The sequence below is a fragment of the Pogonomyrmex barbatus genome, unplaced genomic scaffold (assembly GCF_055798465.1).
Source record: "Pogonomyrmex barbatus isolate J1 unplaced genomic scaffold, ASM5579846v1 scaffold21, whole genome shotgun sequence".
Classification (NCBI taxonomy): domain Eukaryota; kingdom Metazoa; phylum Arthropoda; class Insecta; order Hymenoptera; family Formicidae; genus Pogonomyrmex; species Pogonomyrmex barbatus.
Genome location: NW_028297118.1, coordinates 1,339,641 through 1,361,826, shown reverse-complemented (window position 1 = coordinate 1,361,826; position 22,186 = coordinate 1,339,641). Strand labels below are relative to the sequence as shown.

Here is a 22,186-nt window from a genome sequence, read left to right as displayed (position 1 = left end):
AAAAAGAGATAGTGTTTATGAATTTTATAAAATTATTAACTTATTAAAATAAACTCAAATAAAAGTTTGGACTATTTTAGCACTACACCATATGTATGTATGTATATATAAAATAAGAAAACATTTTATGAACATAGACTCGAAAATGCATTATTTTGGGCATTATTATGTTATCATCATTTTTGCAAATAAAAGTGCGGGCAGCATTATTCAGGACAACTGTGAAGTAATCTCTGTCAAAAGATGCTTATACCTCCACGTGATATATATACATATATCTTTATTCAGATACAAGATTATATTGTAATACTCCGAAATTGAGATGAGAATTATATTTAAGAAAAATATCGCATCAGGGCAGAAACACGGAGCGATAGCAGGTGCAGAGTGAATATTTTTAGATTAATTTAAAGCATAATTAATAAATGCAGATTTATAATTCTTCATTCAAATTTTTGTTTAATTTTGCTTTGTTGCAATTGACCAAATGAAAATTTTACAACAATTCTTACCACTCGAAAAAGCGAATTCGTTGCATTACTCTTTCCTGATACAGTCGATGTACTACAATCCGCGCTGGATATACTTTTATTATCTAAAAATCTATCGGACTTCTCAATAATAGCTCCTTTCACTTTATTGTCGAATTTTGGATCATATGCGCCAGGCGGAGGTGCATCATCTGTGAAATCGTACACATAAATTAGACAAAACCAAGATATCTGGGTTCAATCTCTCTTTTCGAGTGCAATTAATATTATCGTTATTATAACATGAATGTATACGAATAGTCATACACATTTTGTGATCGAATTACATTTTAGTGAGATAGAAAGAATTACACATTACATTCTTACAATTTTCGATATTCCCAATTTCTCAAAAAGATTACATATCTACTAAAAATAATGCACAAAATTGAAAGAGTAAAATTAATAAAAATAAAAACAAGTCCCGATGTAAAAAAATTAGCAAATCAATCATTGAGATAAAGATTTACTAATTCCATTTGTGTATCATAGAATATGAAGATTTAAATACGAAGTGTTCCTGGGTAAGTAATGTTGCGTAATCGATAGGACTTGCGTAGCATGTTGCGACGACAAAGGAGAGGTAAGACGACTAAATGGACTTCCTTTTGGCGCAACGTATCGAGGAGGAACAGGCGCAAATGGGAAAGACAGCTGTTCTGAATGCAAGGGACACATCTCTGTGGGGTAGTAGAATAACCAGGTGTAGACAGCAACGTTCTCTGCTATTACCCCATCGCCCCGTCTCATGTCTCCATACGCGATAAAATGTCTCCTTTTATTATCTATCGCGCGCTTTCTTACACGAGGGGAGATCGATATATAAGAAATTTAAAGGCAGACGCAGCGATATGTATAGGAAGATAAGATATAACAAATAAAATATATTATGTATACTGTCTAGCTTTTTACTTGAACAGCTATGTATACACCAGAATAAGGAAGCTATAAAAAGAACAAATATAACAAGCAAAACTATAACTATAATTAGGAAATAAATAAATATTGTTAATGATAAAAAGATTAGAGATCGCGGATAAATCTTGGCAATCATTATATATCAGAAAATATCAAAAAGTATTATTGTTAATCAAAATTTATAAAAATGTATACAATTGATGTATATAATATATAACATAAATAAATAAAATGAAGAAACAGATATCAGTTCCTAATTCCTATTGTGCATAAAACGTTAATTTACATGAGATCGGATTTTATTTCTTATCTTTCACATCTTAATCTGACATTTTATTGACCCAATTAATTGTGATTACAAAAATATACGTGAAATTTTTTACAATTCAGTACATATCATTATTTAAAATTCGCAAGATAAAAAATTTTGACTGTACTAATTTATAAAAACTGCTAAATGTAGTTTTATTTATGTAGGTATTTGTGTGTGCGTTCGCGCGAGCACTTATAAATTTTTTTCAATTAAACTGAAATTAACGTCTAATACTTTTGTAATATATTTATAATAATCTATTAAAAATATATTTATTTATTTATTTATAATGTATAATAAGTGGAATCATTCGTATCTACTTTTTGTATTATTACGATACATAATTATTTATAATAATTTTATATACGATGGAAAAACATGTTACTTACGATTAGATTCGATTCGAAAAAAAAATATATTTTACTTGCAAAAATATAAATGTACAGCAAGGGTATCGCACATCAAAAAACAAGACACAAATCTATTTTATAAATATAAACATATTTGAAATATTTTTTTTTGTAATATATTTATTATAGTTTCATTTTTCAGATTTTAATTTTATATATAAAATAACGTTGTGTAATAAACTAATTAAATTTATGGAAATATCTATTTTTTTAGATAATGTACAAAATAAAATTTTAAAATAAAAATATTAATTCATAAATTTATTTTACAACAAAAAAAGCAAACTATTAAGAATACAATAGAAAATGTACAAAATGATTAAAGAATTGCATGTCTCGCGTGAAACTCAACGTTAGGAATTTCCCGCCATAATGCATTTATGCATACTTATGAAAATTCTGCAGGACAAGAATAATCCAAATAAATCCCAGAACATTCTCGACTTATTTTATAGAAATTTATTGCAGCAAAATTTTTGTCTTTAACTGTATTTAACATAGATATTAATGTTAATTCAATGTTATTATTATAAACAGAAAGCTTTTTCTATATCAAAACTTTACAAGCTGAAATAATATATATTGCTATATACACAATATAATACACAATTATAATTACTTATGCGACAAATGCACAGAAACCGCCAATAAAATGAATATCTCGTGTATTATCATACTTGAGATAGACATACGGCGTATAACGTTCTTTCCAATTTTTTTATAATTTTGTAAAGTTGTATTTTCATGCATATAGTTTAAGAAGGAAAATTGTCACTCCCGATTTTTTTATTTTTAAACTTTTCAATGGTGATAAATTAGAAAATGATATTTTAATGATAATTTATAACTGCATATTTTCCATATTCTCTGCTCTAATTAATCAAAAAAACAAATTATTTTCTTATATAATTTAAATTATAACAGAGAATAATTTGTAATTTAAAATCTACATATCTTCTTCATTTCTTTTATTGGATTTAAATATCAAAAACTTTCGAAATTTAAAAAAAAAAAAAAAAAGAAACGGAACCTGAGCGACGATTATCCTTCTCAGAATATATTCTATCGCATAAAAATACACAAATTTACAAAATTACAGAAAAATCGTAGAAGAGAGAGAGTGTTACACTGCATATTTATTATATTTTTTTCGCATTCTGAAAATCCGATAGTATACGGAAATTTCATTTCGAAATTTAAGACACGTGGAGATCAATGAGAAATCGTCGGTGCAACGTTTAATCAGCCGAAGCAAAATCAGTCGGCGTGCAATACACAGGCCCGTACTTGCCACAAAAAACAACTTACTTCCAAGTTCGTTAAACCGTTGTATTTTCGCCTTGGAGAAGGACATCTCGTATCACGTGCTTTCGCCTGCCGATATACTTTCGAAACAACAATATCTGCTAAATTTGCTGTGCATTCGCATGCAAAACATGCGCGCGCGCGACTAGGAGCCGCGCCGTTATGACTTACGACGTTGCACTACCGCTTTCCGTTGCCGCTCCTGCTCGCGCAACGAGAAAACCATGCGAACCACGCTTGATCGCATCGAACACTGGGCCGCTTTCAGCCACGATCCCTCGGCCGACACACCGGTTATAATTTCGATTTAAAACGACAGTTACTCGAACTCGACGATTCGTCGAGTGTGCGTGTGGAAGTAGCCAATCAGAGCATGAGCGCACGGAAACGTGACCCGGAAACGTTGTATCCTTCGAAGCTACGATCGGGATCCGGTCAGATTTTAGGGTGTCGTCATATGCGGCGTAACTTGCGTAAGTGTAATCTGCGTATTTTAATATTTTACTAAAACACGTTATGCCATTCTGAAAGTCTTCTTTCATATAGAACGTATTTTGCAGAATTTCGAGAAATGCGTAATTAATATAACCAATTGCTGATTAGGGCTTCTGTTGTACTCTCTAACAGAAATGCTAAACTAATTTATGATTGATTTTTGAAATCTGCGTATCTGGAAAAGTACGCTTCATGGGGAAGAGATTTTATATACGAGTATGTGTACGAATAATGGCTTCAGAAGTCATCGTGGAACCTGACTTGTTGTTATTAATAATATGGAGCGATGGCAAAAGTGGAAAAATATGAAATAACCTCAACAACAAAAAATTAGACGGTGTAATATATTAAAAATGTTGGAATATGGAAACTAATGATATACCAACAGGAATAAGCTCGTCATAGAATGTGGATGCGTCCGATATTCATAAAAAGATGAAGATTATTATAGGATGACAATTTCGTCAAAGAAATAGAATTTGAAGATTATGAAATGTTCTACAATTATTGTAGAATGTCCACAGAAATGTTCAATCAGTTGTTAAATATTGTTGTAGAACAAGCCTAATGCGTCGTGCGTCGTGTGTGGGTCATGGGCCAATCACAATCAAGTATTTTCCCTACGTCTGTGATTGGTCAATTCTTGTGACTTGCGGCATGCAACGTATTGTAGAACAAGCCTAAGACTGATTGCACACAAGACGCGGCAAAGTGGCAATGCGGTAATTAACCATCTTGTTTTCTAATATGTAACGAAGTTCCTTTGTAGAAAGATTTTTCCTTTATTTTACTTTTAAACACCCTAATTAATTTTATTAACTCATACTTATGATTTTCTAATCATATTTATAATTTTCTAATTATTTTCTAATAATTAATTTTAAAACAAATGTGCTTCAAAGTTTTTAAAAATTACATATGCATAATTCTGAAATCACATCATTTGTAATATGCATATTTATATTTTTAGATTTTAATTTATCAGAATTATACAATAAAAAATAAATTAAATATCATGAGATACGATAGTGTCTCGGATGTCAAGTCAACCGAGAACACTGCCGTGTGATTTTAAGTGAATCGGCAAGATGCGAGCATCCGAAATTATCGGATCTCAATAACGGTTAAACCGATCAAATTCTATGTAGGCTTGATCGATAGCTTGTGTTCGACTTGCACAATAAAAGTATTTTTCTGCTACGTGCTCCACAAGCGGAGATATTGCTACGCAAAGTCCGATTTGGAAATTTTTACTTTAAGAAACGTCGTCATTATCGTCGTCGCCCGATTCTCATCTACGGTTACAATTTCTGTCACAGAGGCGCCACTGTCCAATGTACACGCACCGGCGGGAATGGCTGTGCGCTCGGCGCTCTATACATACACACGTGTATTCCGCGGAGCACGAGGAAGATCATGGAGCGAAAGGAAAAAATAGTGAGGGCAATTCGATGTTGCATCCTTAACGTAAGATGCACGATCGAGAAAAAAAACATAGTCGGACGTGATTTCGATACCGATTTCGATGTCCCTTTGCTATCTCACACACTCGACGCTAGTGCGAGTAAGAGATTGTCTCTATCTGTCGCATTTTTCTTTCTTTTCCTTCCTGATTCTTTCTTTTCCTTTCCTTTTCTGATTAATTATTGATTATTATTAATGGTTATTTATTTATTTAATTGATTATTCAAATATGATTATTAATTATTTAATAATCGCGTAATAATTCTTTTATTATATATTTTAAAAAAAGTTATGTGTAAAATTACAACTATTATTGCAGGTTTAAACATTGAATGTCTTACAGCTATCTCAAGCAACCGATATTGAAAATTATTTAAAAAAATAATGAATTCGCGAAACTGTATTCAAAAATAAGGAAGATTATATTCAATAAAATAAAAAGTTATTAATAAATAAAAATGTGAAAATCAAAATAAATATTTTCGAAATGAATACTATGTTGTAAATTTAAAATTTGAATTTCTAATAATATATTATAAAAAGTATTATTTCTATACGTAAAAGTATTATTTCACGTTACATTATATCGTATCATTTCTATACACTTACATTTAATTGTAAATGTAATCCTACAATTTTATAGCACTAGTTTATTTGCACATTGCAAATTTAAAAATGCACATAAAACTGTTACATGGATCTCCAAATTATCTGCAATGATAGTTGGAATTTTACACGTAATTTCTTTTTAAAATGTATAATAGGAGAATTATTACGCAATCATAATTAAATAATTATTAAATGATTAATTATTGATTATTTAATACTTATCTAATTATTGATTTAATTGATTATTTAATTATGATTGCGTAATAATTCTTCTATTATATATTTTATAAAAAGTTATGTGTAAAATTACAACTATTATTGTGAGTTTAAAGATTCATTGTAATAGTTTTCCGCGCATTTATAAATTTGTAGTGTGCAAATAAAATTAACTTCTTGTGTCGTAAGTAAGTGGTAGAATTACATTTATAATTAAAGGTATATGTGTAAAAGATATATGTGTATAAAAATGATATAATTGAATGATATAATTAAAGTAACGTATAGAAATAAAAGAAAAAAATATGCTATCTCACTCGTTCTTTTGTTCTCTATTCTATTTACTCTCGTTGTGCTTATTATAGAAAAAAAATGTCAAGTATAAAAGTCAATCAAGATGCGCTTTTCGAATATAGAAAGATAGTTAATATTATAAAATATCTGATATCACTATAAAATTATCTTTTCACAAAAAGATAAAAAAAGGGTGTCAAGTATAGTAAGATCCTATTTAATCCTAAGTATTATATCACAATCTTATTAAATTCAAATAGTATCTAATGATCAACCTTAATGTGTATATCATTTATATAAAAGATTTGATATAAAAAATGTGGCGCCAAGTTATAGTCTTATTATCTTGAAAGTTAAATATACAATTGCTTTTAAAAAATGTAAATCAATCAATGATTCGTATCTTTGTATTTCCATTAAAATCTTCTTATTCTAAAATCCAAGTAATAGTAACTTTAATTTTTTTTAAAAAATAGTGATATCATAAAATTGTGTTTAACTCAAATAATATGTATCTAACATAAATGGTAGTAGCTTTCATTTTATCTCAATATATGTATATGTAATATTCCGGCATATTTTTCTGTAAAGAATTTTTAAATACATGTATATTTGAATCGAATGAAAAATTTAATTACAAAGAATTAAAGAAGTAATAATAATAGTAGTTTTTTTATTTAAATGAAAAAAATTTAATTTAAATAAAAAAATTTTTATGTAAAAAGACTTGGCACTGGATAAAAAATAAAACTATTTAAAGTAATAATATATTCCTTAAATCTTGTCATTACTTTTTTAAATAAAAATTTATCATTTTTACTTTGTTATTATTTCAATCAAGATCTAGCAGTGCTAAGTTTTTTACATAAAAATTTTTTTCTCTCTCTCTTTAATTCTCTTTAATTCTTTGTAATTAAATTTTTCATTCGATTCAAATCAATATACAATTTTAGTATTAATATATAATTTTAGTATCAATATAAATAACATTATAATTATTGTTTTAATTGTTGCATCGTGTTATAAGGTAAGCCTACATTTCGTAAAAGAACGCTTCAATTTGACATTCATGACAAACTTTGCTTAAATAAATAGACTCAATTAATGAAACATGAAAGAATATCTGCGTGAGGATAAGGGATAATTATTGCTTAATAATTTTATTATTCTTACGTTCTTTTACGAAATGTAGGCCTTTAAATTTTCGTTGAATATAAGTGTAGAAACTAATCATAATAAAAAATCATTGAACGCTCACTGATCTGTTTTCTCTGTTGAACGCAGCCAATGTGTATGTAATCTATTAATGAAACTGCAATATATATATATATATATATATATATATATATATATATATATATATAGGGTGTCCCAAAACTCCCGCATTTGGAATACGCTACGTGATTTTTTATGCTAAAAGAAACAACTTTTTCCTTTATCAAAATTGCGTGCGACGAGTAGTTTTTATAGTAAATCAAATCGATTTTTTTACTTTTTGTGATTACGTACTCACGTAATTAATAAGTATTCATTAAATTCAGTGTTTTTTTTATTGTTATACGCAATTGTGCATACGACAATAAAAAAATAATTAAAATAATAGAATGCTCAGTTCATACACCATATAATTTACATTTATTTTTATTTCCAGATAATGCTACGATCTCAGACAATTTTTTTATTGAATTGTTACGTAAAGGATGAATACAAATACTTATTTTGTTAACTTGTATTATATTTTAAACAATACAATACGTGAAGTCATCAAAGATTAAGTCCCAGGCCTGAAGAATGCGCGCCGGCCCTGACCGCTACGCACATACGCGCGCTCATTCGTCACATTTAATTTGATCCACTGTAAAAATTATTCGTTGCACGCAATTTTGCTAAAGAAAAAAGTTGTTTCTTTTAGCATAAAGAATCACGTAGTGCTCTCCAAATGCGGGAATTTTGGGACACCCTGTGTGTGCGCGCGCGTGTGTGTGTGTGTGTGTATATATATATATATATACAAAATGATTCAGAATAACCGTGTGTCCTTAAAATGTCATATTCCTGAGACGATTCTAAAACGATTTTTTTCTCTACTAAATTGTTATCAGAAACTTAGTTTTTGAATTCTAAAGAAAAACAGTTCATGAATTGAATTGGGTCGCGTAAAACAGGCAAACGCTGAAATTGGGCACGAGCGCCCGCGAGCGCCCGCGAGTGCCCGCCTATTGTGCACATCTCAGAAGCGTATCTAATATTTTTAGTATGGGATAAAGTTCCGCATTTCTAAATGAAACTTAATTTATGGATTAATCAATTTCAATCTGATAGTTGTTACATTTTTTAAATTTATTATCTGTTGCCATGCATATTCAAGATAAGCAATAGAAATGAAGAATATAAATTCACTTCAATTATTACATAATGAATTCGATTGTCGGTTTAGGGAAATGCATGTTTTAGAAGAAGACTTACTTATTTTTATAACACCTTTTACTGTTGATATTAATATTGTTCCCGCAGATATACAATTAGAATTAATAGATTTAAAATATGACACTGCTCTTAAAAATCGTTTTTATACAATGAGTAACATCATACAATTTTTACTCATATATATCTCAAGAACGTTTTCCTTGACTACATGCTTGTGTTGCAAAAATAATGAGAATGTTCTATATATTCATGTGAACAATTATTTTCTATTATGAAATTAAATAAATCGCGATTACGCGAACAATTAACAAATTCACATTTGAATTTTGCAATAATTCGTTTAAGTTGCCAAAACGATAACACCTGATATAATATATCGTATATAATATCGGAAAATTATGAATTAAATACTAATTAAATGCTATAAGAGTTGTTTATTTAATATTATTGTAAGAATTGTTTATTTAAAATATAAATAGTTATTAATTTATGCTAATTTAAAATATTTCTGGGTCTGGAATTTGTGCAACACAATATTTTTTTACTCCTTGAACAACACGTTCAATGAACAGACGTTCCTGCTCTCTTCACTTTATTGTGCCTAGCCGCCTAACGCTAGCCCCAGCGTGCTCGACTGTTGCCCGCGGGCATTGGGTGCCCGCGAGCAGTGCCCACTTGCCGACTTGCCCTGTTTTACGTGAAACGTGATTTAATATTTTATGAAAATGGGTAGATGTTCCACAGAATTTTGTAATAATTCGTTATTGAAAGGATATATAATAAAAATATTTCCCAGAAATTCTAAACACGTGTTTACAATTGCACGTCGTGCAATATAGTCGAAAACTGTTGGCCGTAAAGATTGGATGCCTACAAATAATTTATATCTTTGTAAGATTAAGTGTCATGTCATAACAATAACAAAATTATAACAAAATTATTATTATTATTAATAATTATTATTAATTTAATTAAAAGTGATGTTATGAATGTTATCTTTTATCTTTAATTTCTATATTGATATTTATTTTTATCTTATTGTATACAACCTCTATATTATATATCTTTTTTTTCATTTTATCTATTATAATTTGTAAATTCCAAATACTAAAAATTACTATAATAATCTTGATTTTTAATTTTTGCTTTTTATAAAAATAATTATATAACAATTATGATTAAGTATTGTTTTTTTTGTTTTTATATATTATAGGTACATTTTTCATATTTATCATTTTGCTCCTGATATGTGGCAACAAAGGCCTGAAGGAAAAAAGAAATTAAACAAAGATGTTTAAATCTATGGCTGTATATATGTTTTTTTAAATAAATTTTGTAAATTTAAAAGTGTTTTTAATTTTAATAATTATTTCCTACTTTTATTTAAATTTTATTTAAGATAAATTTTCTTTTAATTTTTAATAGAAAACATTAAATATAAAAAATTATTTTAAGATATAATCTAAATTAATATAAAAAACAAATTTTAAAGATTTTTTTTCATATTTATCATTAAATATTATTTATATTTCAAAAAATAGAATAATTAAAATTTGAATTTAAGCGGGAATTACGAAAATTATGGATCAATCAAAAGTGACTCTCATGGCCAGTTTCTGATTAGAGGATCTCTAATTCGTTGTCTCCGGCTGACCCTTAAGGCGTAAGACATAAGAAATTGGTCAACTACAATCAATTCTTTGACTATATAAGTATGGACTGCCAGCGGCTAACTTCACACTTGTCAAAAAGAGGCGACATCAAATCAAGAACTAAATATTAAGTATAGTCCACAGTATAAGTAGATACAGTAGGTTTACTCTGCTCAATATCCGTGAAATGATTGTCACTTTCGCATGAACACAGACAGAAATGCACACTCAACAATATGGCAGTTCAAAAGAATTGTATACTGAAAGATATCTATTAGATTCGGAAAAAATTAACGGAGACCGACTGGATTTAAACTCGGGATCCTTCGTCTACCAATCCGACACTTAGTCTGCACGACCACGACGGCTCCTCTCTGTTAGTGTTTATATTCCGAATCTCTTTCATGACCGCTTACGGTCGTCTAATTCTTACAATACCATAACCACAGTACTGTGGTATAAATTTGTTAAAGAGAACAATTTAAATATTCTATAGTCTCTATATCTGTGCAAAATTTATATAAACATAAATAAAAAATGGATATCGAACTAAATATTCGTTATATTCTATTTTAGATATTATATATGGCGTATCTTTGCTTAGACTCTAGTAAAAGAAGGAAAAGTAAGTATAGAAAGAATTATTGAGAAGTGATATTGAGAAGAATTCAAAATTAACACACACCTACAACATAAGATGAATCAATGAAAAGAACAAAGTTTCAATCTCATTTTTTTGTAATTGTACACACACACACACACACACACACACACACACACACACACACACACACACACACACCATACACACACATATCATAAATGATCTTATCAATTAATAAATCTTTGAATTCTATAACTTTTATCTAAAATTTTATTTTTTAATATATATAACAATATATACACCGTATATCGTATATATATATCATATATAAATATACATTTTTTATATTTAATAATTGTGTTTTGCATATTTGTATGTACATACATATATTGGCAAAGGAAATAAACTTATATGTGAATTAAATGCAAATTAAAAATTTTGAATAATCCTTTTCTTATTGTATTTGTTAATTTGCATAAATTATTGCACTTGTTTCTTTTTAATTGCATAATTTTATTTTATTTTATGTTTATTACTTTAAACTGCCCGCGTTGCACACTCAACATTATGGCCGACCATTTCACTTGAGATTAAAGGTGCCGACATAGAGTGAACCTACTGTATCTACTTATTATACTATGATATAGTTTGTACACACTTGAAAAACAACGTGCTTTTCCTGCTTTTCGTGGCTCTTATGCTTCTCGTGCATTTTTATTAAAAATTAATATTAAAGTACTGACTTATTCCTTTTTGTGAAGAATTATAGTAGTAGATCTATGATAGGGATCATACACACAGTCTCCACTTAATGTTTCTCTCATCTTCTTCTATTAGAGAGAGAAAAAATCAAATGTTGTTTCTTCTCATTCGCACATGTCGCTCATTGCCTGATATACAGAGGTGCATTTGTTTATGCAGTCACTACCGCAGATGTCGTTCGTTTATTCTGTCTGCGAAAGTGACTGCAGCGCAGTTCGTCGTTCGTTTACGCAGAAATGTATCTCATTTTGGGGTCGATTATGTAACTTTTCCCTTAGGGCGGAAACGTGAAAAGCTTCACTTGAACTTATAATCATGTACGATTGCGGGATCATGTAACTGTCTCAAACGTGAAAATGTGAAATTTTTCACGTGAATTTTTTCGCCATGTACCTTGGCGGTGGAAAGGCGGAAATCTAGGGAATTAATAAATATGCTTCGGAATTAGAAAAGATTAAGGCCGCGTTAGGATTAAGTGTACGTAGTACACAAACAATTGATTATTAAAAGATGTATATAATACTGTACCAATAAAATAATTTTCATTAGCTATAAAATCTATGAAACTATGTTTCATGATTTCACTTTCCACGCATCCAAGCTACATACATAATCGCTGTATGTGAAAAGTTTCACGTGAAATGTCAAGGTGTGAAAAATGAAAAGTAAAAAGTGAAAAATGAAAAGTGAAAAATTTCATGTAAAGTTACATGATTGACCCCCTGTGCAGCTATCTCGGAAGTCTCCTGTTTTGGATGTTCTGCTTGCAGTTGTCACGCGGCGCGTTTCCGGTTTCTAGGAACTTTGAGTTGAAAATAGCGATTTGTTTCATCGAATTTACCGAATTATCGAATTATCGAATTTACCGAATTATCAAATTTATTCTAGCTCTTACAATTCCTATATCGACTGAATTCACCAGGAGGTCAATCATGTAATTTTACGTGAAATTTTTCACTTTTCATTTTTCACTTTTCCTTAATATCAAATTATCTTCAAGAAATTGAAGAATCGTTATAATCGAAAGAAACTTCTTCCAAATATCCGACTTGAGGAGGTTATCTACAATTTCAATGGCATCTGGCGTTAGTCACCCGAAAGAATTGTCTTCTAAATTCTAATAATAGTGGGTCGACACTCACTTGAACATATATCATGAAGCAATTGATAAATGGCAATTGACAAATCTATAAGAAGCTGACAAGTTGTTCACAACATTCCCAATTGAACAAGAAATTGACATGCGGTTAATATCTTACTTTAATCGTTTTCTATTGTCATCGCCTTTTATTTGCTTAACACATGATTTGTTAACAAATTTTGTAATTGAACAGAGCATGCCAGATGTAGGATTTTTAAGGATAGTTAAGCAGAATACGATAGTTTATCGCGTTGAGGTGCATCGCTCCCTTATATCGTACGGAAATTTATTTCTTTTGTGAAAAGAAGCGACTTGCGATCCCGTCTATGCTTAAGGCGGATAGGGTGAACCTCCTTCACGCACGGAGGTCACTATCAGAGAAACGTTCCCTTCTCTGACGCAGAGCACTAGTAGAAGAAAGAAAAGATAGAGAAAGAGAGAGAAGCTTATGTAATAAAGGATTAAAGAAGAGTATTGAGAACGTGCGCTCACTGTTCAATATTAACGTAATATTTTCCTCTTCTTTAATTGATCTCGCGGTGCGATAATAACAGTTACAAGTTGTGTTAGTTTCGCGACTTAAGATCCTCCGTCGTATGGTCGATCAAGATTCACTACTCGATAAATCGTTCTAAAATCCTTTATTATACATGCAAAGTACAGTTTCGATTCTGGGCATAATATTTGAAACATGCAATCGTATTGAGTGTATATTCTATTTTTCGAGTAATTAGATGCGTACTAACTTGTAAATGATACAGAATGAAACAGACATTATTAATAAAAATTACAGAATTGTCGTGGCAAGACTATTTGAAGGAGGCCTGTTACGGGTGCACTCAGCGGGAACCAGTCGGTACTCACAAAAAATATTGTGGAGACTTTACGGAAGCGCGCACTCTTTAATTAATAAATTTGGCTGCTCTAATATTCGCACAGAGTATAAGTTTCTTAAAAATTTATCAATACAGAGATGTTGCGGAAATGCTTTAATTAATGTTTTGACTGCTTCGCGAGCGCTTCTTAGATAGCCCTTACATATTTTCGGATTGCATTAGGCCCCGACATTCCAGCGAAGTGTTTATATAAATTAACATGACTCCGAATTATTTTTCCAGGAACCAAATGTAAACGAATATGCTCATTCGGCATATCAAAAGAAAATAGAGAATATATATACACACGAATTGCTTTAAAAGAATTTAAAATAATTTCTCTCTTAAAGATGGCATCCATGATATCAAATTACAAACTCTATATATATATATATATATATATATATATATATATGTATGTGTGTGTATATGTATGTATGTATGTATTGTGACGTACGCCCTGAGGTGATAAGATTTAACTGGGTTAATTCAGAGCATTTCTGATTCCTGCATTCACCTATTGGAAGGATGAGAGCGCAGGCGAGCTATGGACAACTGCGTGCGCAATTGCACGAATTTTCTTTTTCTTCTTTACTGTTGTTTCGAGTTTAGCTTCCGCAATACTAGATTAAAGCGGCGAAATTGACGGCTGCCACTAGATTTGTATATCACCATCCGTCATGATGACCAATGACGACTGGATACATGGAGGATGTCGCCACCAAGGAATTATCGCCCTAAGTAGCCGAATTACTCCCTCTCTGCATACTGGTTCTCGTTGTAGAGCAATATTTTCAGAAGTCGAGAGGACTGATTCATACAACGCGGGATTGAAGAGCGAGCAAAAGGGGAGGCGCCACTCCTCGCGAAATAGCGAGGAGACCCCACACAAACGAAGGCGAGCCGAAGAGCACAAGGACGAGTACTTGAGCTAAGAGAGACAGCCATCTCTCACCGAAAGGATCGATGAAGGATCCTCGGAAGTCGCCGGCTCGGCCGAAAAGGATCGCCTTCGAATCTCCCGCGGGATCAGCGGAACGCGAGCCATCTAGGATCCGCGCCGAAAAATAAAGGATCTAGCGGCTGATTGCGGCGCTAATCGATACGCAGAGAGGGGATGACGACCACCACGGTGCCGCGAGAGTTCGCAAGAGCGAATCACTTTTCCGTGCGAAGCTTTTATACATGAACGCAGGAGCCAGCTATCATAAGCCACAAGAAGAAACAGAAGATCGAGGGAAAAGAGTTGCCGTCTGATGAGGCGAACGTTCCGTTGTAAAGTCGTCGATTTCGCCTGCGGACTCGAAGGATCGCGCGGGGCTGGCTCGAAGAAACTTTCGCATTCCCCGCGAAAATATTGCGTTATCGCCATTGTCTATCCGGTGAGCTGGCCACGTGCCCCCCTCGTGATCCTTGTCAAGTCGTTGCGGTAATTTTCTCTCGCCCTCGCTACACACGAAAAGTCGAGATAATTGTAGTTTTTTTTTTATACGACTCTCGTTTATATGGTTGCCGCGCATGGAATGTATTGTTGTAGAGTGAGATGGCTGTGTCGTTCGCGGGGTATATCGGATCACTTGTTGCGAATTAAATCGGCGTCTGGTGAGCTCGAACCACCTGGCAAAAGCGTGGTTCGGACACGTCGTTGCCGTGTGTACTCTCGAGTATCACATTGCTGCCTTACTCAATTAACGTGAGGATTTCTGTACCCTTTATCGTTGCGCGATTCGAGAGATGTATTCTATCACGAAAAGGCGATCGAGATAAACGCCTATAGAGATTCAAGCCGACATTAAAAATATTTTTGGTGTTGCTCTAATTAATTCGTGTCGCATTATTTAATCCCTTCTCTCTCACGCCCCGTCCCACGAGCTCCTCCCTCTACCAACAAATCGGGCTGCCGGATTGTCGTGTAACATATGCGAATCCTAATTTTATTGTAAGCGGACAATTTTGAGATTTTCTTTGTGTAATTGAGTGGCACTTGCTCGTGCCTGGCGCCCAACCTTCCGTACATTGCGTTGCAAGGGAGTTTCTTAATACGAAACTGTCCTCAACGGTGGCAGTCACAGTATATATATATATACATATATCTGTATGTTTAACGTTCTACAATTTTCTGTAGTACACAAAGAAATGTATAGTTATTATATTTAAAATTGTCTAGTGAACACAGTGAATATAAGCATTAATATTACATTTTCCTTATTTCAGAAATTACGGATTTTGTCATTTTAATTTCCTAAAATTGGGAATAAATATTTCTATTGAATTCTAATAAAATCTTTAAATTAAATACTTGCGTTTTAATTTCACATTTCACATATTGGATTTAGTTTTCTGAGTGCTTATATGCTTACTGTATCCGTAAAATTTTATAAGTTTCCGTAAATCTTATAGTTTATTATGGTGAACATGAATATAAGGTGTTCGTAAAATATACTATATGGTACGTATGTATTTTACAGGTGATACCTTTTTAAGAGACACATAGAGCAAGGTACAAGTGTATTCGTGTATGTCGATGATGGTGTCATCGCTTAATGTTATTCTTTCATAAGAGCGGTTTTCTTTGTTCCTTTCCTTATTTCTCGTTTTTCACAAGATTTTATATTAGGTCGAAAGAATTAGGTAAATTGACATTATTTATTATGGATATTTGCTAATAGAAATTCATCAAATATTTATGACAATTGATCTTATAAAATTTTATTGTTTATAATTTATTTTATAACAATATACCTAGTTGATCGGTAACCTACAAATAAATAATTATGAATATCTCGAGAACGGAACGTATGATCAATGTTGGATGTTTACTAATACACTCAGGAGGGTAAGAGGAATTACTGAGAGAAAGTTGCAAAACAAATTTAATTATCTTGGAAATTATTGGTCGTATTAAGAAAATTTAAACGTGGTATTTTACAATTAACTTAGGGCTATCGAATAGCGTTATCATTTTGGTTTGCTATCAGAAGATCGTGAAATTTTACAATTTTAAATTTTCCGAAAAATCTCTTTTATGCTCTCGTAATCGTTACTAAACTGATTACTTTGCAAATTTAAGTTTATCTCATTATTTGCAGAATTTTGAGTGACGTCATCATGATCTTATTTATTTATGCCTTTTCGAAAATTTTATTATTATCCCTTATTCCCTGTGTGAAACATAGTAATCTTAACAATATCCTTTTTTTTCCTTGTCTTATTAATGTATGAAAGTTAAGTTTAAAGCGAAAACAAATTTGATTCAGACCATCTGTCTTGGTTTCGCAAGAAACTATCTATCGGTAGAAAATTTTATTTGTGCGACATTTATATGACAAACTAGCTCCATAAGACATCTATTGATAATGAAATAAACTACTTCTGAATTTTTAATAGTAAGAGCTTTAGTATTGTCCAAAATTAAGTTATACTCTTATAATATTGGGTGAGGTCCAATCGGACACATTGCCGATTGTTCAATTAAATAATAAAATTTTTGATAGGTGGCTTACTAGAAAAGGCTTCCTAGGCATCGGCTGATGTGATGTATCTGAGTGGTGTATCTGATTGAAAATGTGCGCATCTAGGACGCTCCCATAATATTACTTTTTATTGTTATTATTACTGATTGCGGTCCTCAATAAGCCGTATATAAACAAAATAAAGGTGTTGTGATGCTGTGTTAGGATGCACAAGAGTAATTTTATTTGTTATGACAATTATTTCATTGGAAAAGATGTGCTTTTAATAGTCAAAAATGTTTGTCTGGCAATATAATAGAAAAACGATGCGACGTCACACAGTAATGTGTAAACGAACACCAAAATGAATTTTATTAGAATAAGAAGCGAAAAGGATCAGAAACAAATAATTAATCCAAATAAGAATAATAAGATATAATTAAAGTAAAAATAAGATAAAATAAAAAAAAATAAGAAAAAAATAAGAATAAAATAAGAAGAAATAAGAAAAAATAAGAATAATAAAATATAATTCACAAAAAATTAATATCTAACTTTTAAGTAAAATTCATAGATTAAATATTTTTTATAATATCCATTATTTATATCAATTAAATTTAATATCAATAAAATATCTTTTATACAATAAAAAAGTTTTATTACATTTTAATTATTCGAATATAAATTTATGTATAAAATTGTCTCTTTATTTATCATTCAAATAATCGGCTCAATTTCTATTGGAAGGTACGATCCGTGCAGTTATTTACGCAGTTATCTGTTCGGTAAATTTCGATCACGCGACAAGCAGATGAGAAAGCAGTGGATGCACAAAACACTGCGTAAACGAATGTACCCTAGGTGATTTAAGCCTTAAACCATGAGAATTGACCAATTATAGTTGATTATTCTTCTAGTCCTCGACTATGATTCGTCCATTTCTTATGACTTAAAGCTTAAATCACCTATTGTAAATCGGCCAGACTAATCTGTTATGCCGTAATCGTAAAAAATTGACGAATTATAGTCGATTATTTTTCTATAATTCGGTTGTGATTGGTCAATTTTTTACGATTACGACATAAGTTAACAGATTACGGCTTCCATAAACCAACCCTTAACTTACTTATTTCACGCATGCGCACTTTATTTTGGTCACACTGATCAAAGGTGTTGACAAAGAGTTGTGCTACTGTATACTGTGCTTGTATTCGTCTTTTATTGAAGGACCAGTCACGATCAATTGAAAAGAAAGGAAGATTCGCATATTCGGTAGTCATCAGTGGCTTACTTTGAGTTAAGAGATCAGGTCATGTAAACAAAATTGTATAAATTCGCGTTTAGGAAACACAACAGTTGCAATGGTTGAGTAATTCGTCAACGTAATTGATTAAAATTTAAGGATCTAATGGTAAAAGCTAATACTAATAACTGATTACTCACTGATCACTTTGTTTCATTGAACACATCTATCGTGTTACATTATATTATTAAACAAAAATGTATTAATATTAACTGTTTTAAATAAAATCTTTATTAATTAGTTTAATGAGGAATATAATGTTGTAGATTATGGCATCCTCGGATAAAACAAAGATGCCCGCCAAGGTTGCTAAGGAAAGTGAAAATGTATGTATTCAGCAATTCACATTTTTAAAAATGAGCAATTTCTTTTATTTACTTGTTTAATAATTTTATACTCATTTGATAAAAAATAATTATTGTCTGTTATATAACAGAATTAATCACTAATTGTTATAATTTTATATCTATACTTTAAGTTTGATAGTTAATATAATTAATATAAGTCTTTATTTATAAATTTATCTCCAATTTATTGCATACAGTGTGATGATAGCATCAAAGGTTATGTAGAGCCTAGATTCGAGTGTCCCATTTGTTTAACATGGCTACGTGATCCAGTACTAACATCCTGTGGTCATAAGTTCTGTTCACAATGCATTTATTCTTGGCTTGAGTAAGTTATACTTTATTTAATCAAGTTTTTATCATTACATGAACTAAATTATGGTCGTTATAAATTATCAGGAAAGAAGGTGCTTGCTGTCCAGTTGATAGTCAACCTTTGAAGTCTGAGAATCTTTTTCCAGATCTTTATACCACTAGAGAAATATCTCAAAAACGTACAAGTTGTATTTATCAGCAATTTGGTTGTCAAGTAAAATTATCTCCTGTGGATATGGAAACGCATATCACTCAATGCCCTAATAAACGAGACCTTCAAGGTATATTCTATATAATCAAAGAATATAAATTATTTTCTCTAATTTTTCTGTAATAATTGATATAATTGTTTGACAGTACAAAATAATAATAGTGCAATATCTGTGGAATCAAAATTATGGGATCCACCTTTAAAGAATGAGACACAAGTTACAAATAAAGAAGAGCCTTCTTCTGATTGGCAACAATTGCTCAAGTAATTTAAATATGATTTTACGAATACTATATTTACATAATAAATATAGTTGGAGTAAAATTTTAAATTTTATTTCTAGGAATCTATATGAAAGGATAGTAATTTTGGAACAAGAAAATCGCGAGCTCTCTATAACAGTGTCAAATCAGAAAAATCAGCTTGCAGCTATGAGTCTACGAAATTGTAATGGAGTTTATATATGGAGATTAAAATCTTTTCGAGAAAAACTCGAGGTTATGACCAATGAGCCTCGAAAAACGTTTTATTATAGTCCAGGTTTTTATACAAGTCCAAATGGATACAAGATCTGTGCGAGGTTTAATATTTCACATGAATACCCTGATCATTTTGCTTTAGTTTTACATATTATGAAATCAGAAAATGATGATGCTTTAGAGTGGCCATTTAATGGCACAATGTATTTTATGTTAGTACATCCACGAGATTCAGAGAAAAATATCTGCGAAATAACATCATCAGAATCAAAGAAAGAGGCGTTTCAAAAGCCTACATGTGAATTAAATAAACGTGGCTATGGTTATCAAGATTTCATACTTATACGTGATATAACCGAATATCTACAGCATGATACTCTAATTTTTAGAATTGAAGTTTATCCAATGTGTTTAAGATATATAAAATCCTAGTGTAAATCATCTATTTATATATTATTTATATTCAAATATTTAATATTTTTTATAAAAATCATTGAAATAATGTCAAGTAATAACTAATAAATTTTAATTCTGTTAAAATACTAGTTTATAATAACGGATAAACTTAATAAACAATTGTAAAAGTCCTGAGTACTCGCCACGTCCATATTGGAATCGTGACGTCATAAGCGAAAAACGACACGTAAAAATTGCTACACTTTTCCTGCAAATAAAGAGATGTTGCAATGAAATAACATTTCAGATGGCTTTAAGACTTACACTTTACACTTGTAAAAACCGAATGCTACAACCTTTTTCCCTCCTGACAGTCAATAAATAGTTGTAAAAGGTACGTGAAGTGAAGCCTATTCTGGCAGAAAACACATGATTTGACAGCTGTTGAAAGAAGTGAAAAAGTATGCTTTCACATATAAAATCGAAAGATAACTTGTATTCGGTTTTTACGAATTTGATAAACACGAAACAATTCACGTTTTCATGATTAAGCACAAAATAATGTAATAAAGCGTAGCGTAAAATTTCGTTATCCGCACGTCACTTATATAAAGATGAACAAGGATGAATGAGCTTTTATTTTTCATCGCGACAGTACGCTATCGTCAACGTGGAGTTCTTAGCTGAGTACTCAATATATTATATATAATATATTATATATATATATGTGTGTGTGTGTGTGTGTGTGTGTGTATGTGTGTGTATGTACTTATAAATATATACCTAATTATAAAATATATATATTACGTAACTCAGTTATACATATCAATTTTTACTTTGTATACAATGTGACATATATGTATGCACATATATATGCAAATATTTTATTGATAAAATGCTCATAAACTTTACCAATGTAATTAATTTTATCGATTTTGCGATCCAATTCGCTTGTATATTATGCATATGCATTTTCTCACTTGAAATAAGATGTTGATGGTGAGGAAAGACTTAGGTAGAGTTTTGTGATAAAGCCGAGTCTATGAAATGACTGCATTCAGTAGAACGCAACAGTTTTGTAACTGTTTAATGATTATCTGCCGAACGGTCTTAAACGCATTTAATGTTTCAACATGTTTACGTTGCTTTAGTTTCTAGTAAACTAAAAAGTATGCTGAGTCACAACCAAAGTTTGTGCGGTCATAATAATTCTAATAGTAAACTTAATATCAGTGAGCACATCGGATGAACGCAGTATTTTGTCTTTGTTTTTGTATACATTGAAGATGACTCGAACTAGAATCGAAACGTATGTTTTATAATTTCAAATTGTAATAAAGAATGTCAATTGCGCAATCGTAAAGCGCTGATTTTCATTTGCCCATTTAATACATCATATCTAATAGAAGAGAATCACTTCATTAATATTAAACATGTATTTTTTGTGTCAAGTAAAATTGTTATAAGATCCTTATAAGTTTTCTCTTTCCATTCTAAATGAATATTTCAATGGCTGTTTTTGTTTAAAAATTAATTTTCAAAATCTTATTTTCAAATTTGTGAAATCATTTATTTTAGGAAAAATAGATTTGTAGAAATGGATAGTAGAATTAAAGTATCTGAACACATTATGCAACCAAGACAATGTTGAGCCTGTTAGATTATTTT

At 30.7% G+C, this 22,186-nt stretch overlaps 2 protein-coding genes and 1 long non-coding RNA gene across 7 annotated transcripts in view; 2 read left to right on the top strand and 1 right to left on the bottom strand.

The window, feature by feature from the left end:
* LOC105422479 (uncharacterized) overlaps positions 1-3,793 on the bottom strand; it is a 10,611-nt gene extending 6,818 nt beyond the window's left edge. For 2 of the 3 annotated variants that reach the window (XM_089078035.1, XM_089078036.1), the window contains exons 1-2: positions 3,480-3,793; positions 513-682 (exon numbers count right to left, since the gene is read on the bottom strand). In XM_089078035.1, the coding sequence (XP_088934161.1) occupies positions 513-682; positions 3,480-3,525 (216 nt within the window). In that variant the 5' untranslated portion in view covers positions 3,526-3,793. The remainder of the gene's footprint in view (positions 1-512; positions 683-3,479) is intronic. The other variant, XM_025217180.2, reaches the window with a different exon arrangement.
* A 7-nt stretch (positions 3,794-3,800) lies between these two features.
* On the top strand, positions 3,801-5,894 carry LOC148936492 (uncharacterized). Its single transcript, XR_016139478.1, has 3 exons — positions 3,801-4,693; positions 5,291-5,535; positions 5,755-5,894. It is a non-coding gene; the product is annotated as an uncharacterized LOC148936492 (long non-coding RNA).
* A 12,658-nt stretch (positions 5,895-18,552) lies between these two features.
* On the top strand, positions 18,553-21,881 carry LOC105422477 (TNF receptor-associated factor 6). Of its 3 annotated transcripts, none has more exons than XM_089077961.1 (6): positions 18,553-18,776; positions 19,037-19,096; positions 19,315-19,445; positions 19,517-19,713; positions 19,790-19,907; positions 19,987-21,881. In XM_089077961.1, exons 2-6 carry the CDS (start codon positions 19,040-19,042, stop codon positions 20,552-20,554), a joined length of 1,071 nt encoding a protein of 356 aa, XP_088934087.1. In that variant the 5' UTR covers positions 18,553-18,776; positions 19,037-19,039; the 3' UTR covers positions 20,555-21,881. The 3 variants fall into 3 exon arrangements, with proteins under 3 accessions (XP_088934087.1, XP_011630157.2, XP_011630156.2); XM_011631855.3 differs by having other exon boundaries at positions 18,554-18,739; XM_011631854.3 differs by having other exon boundaries at positions 18,557-18,878.
* The last annotated feature ends 305 nt before the right edge of the window (positions 21,882-22,186 follow it).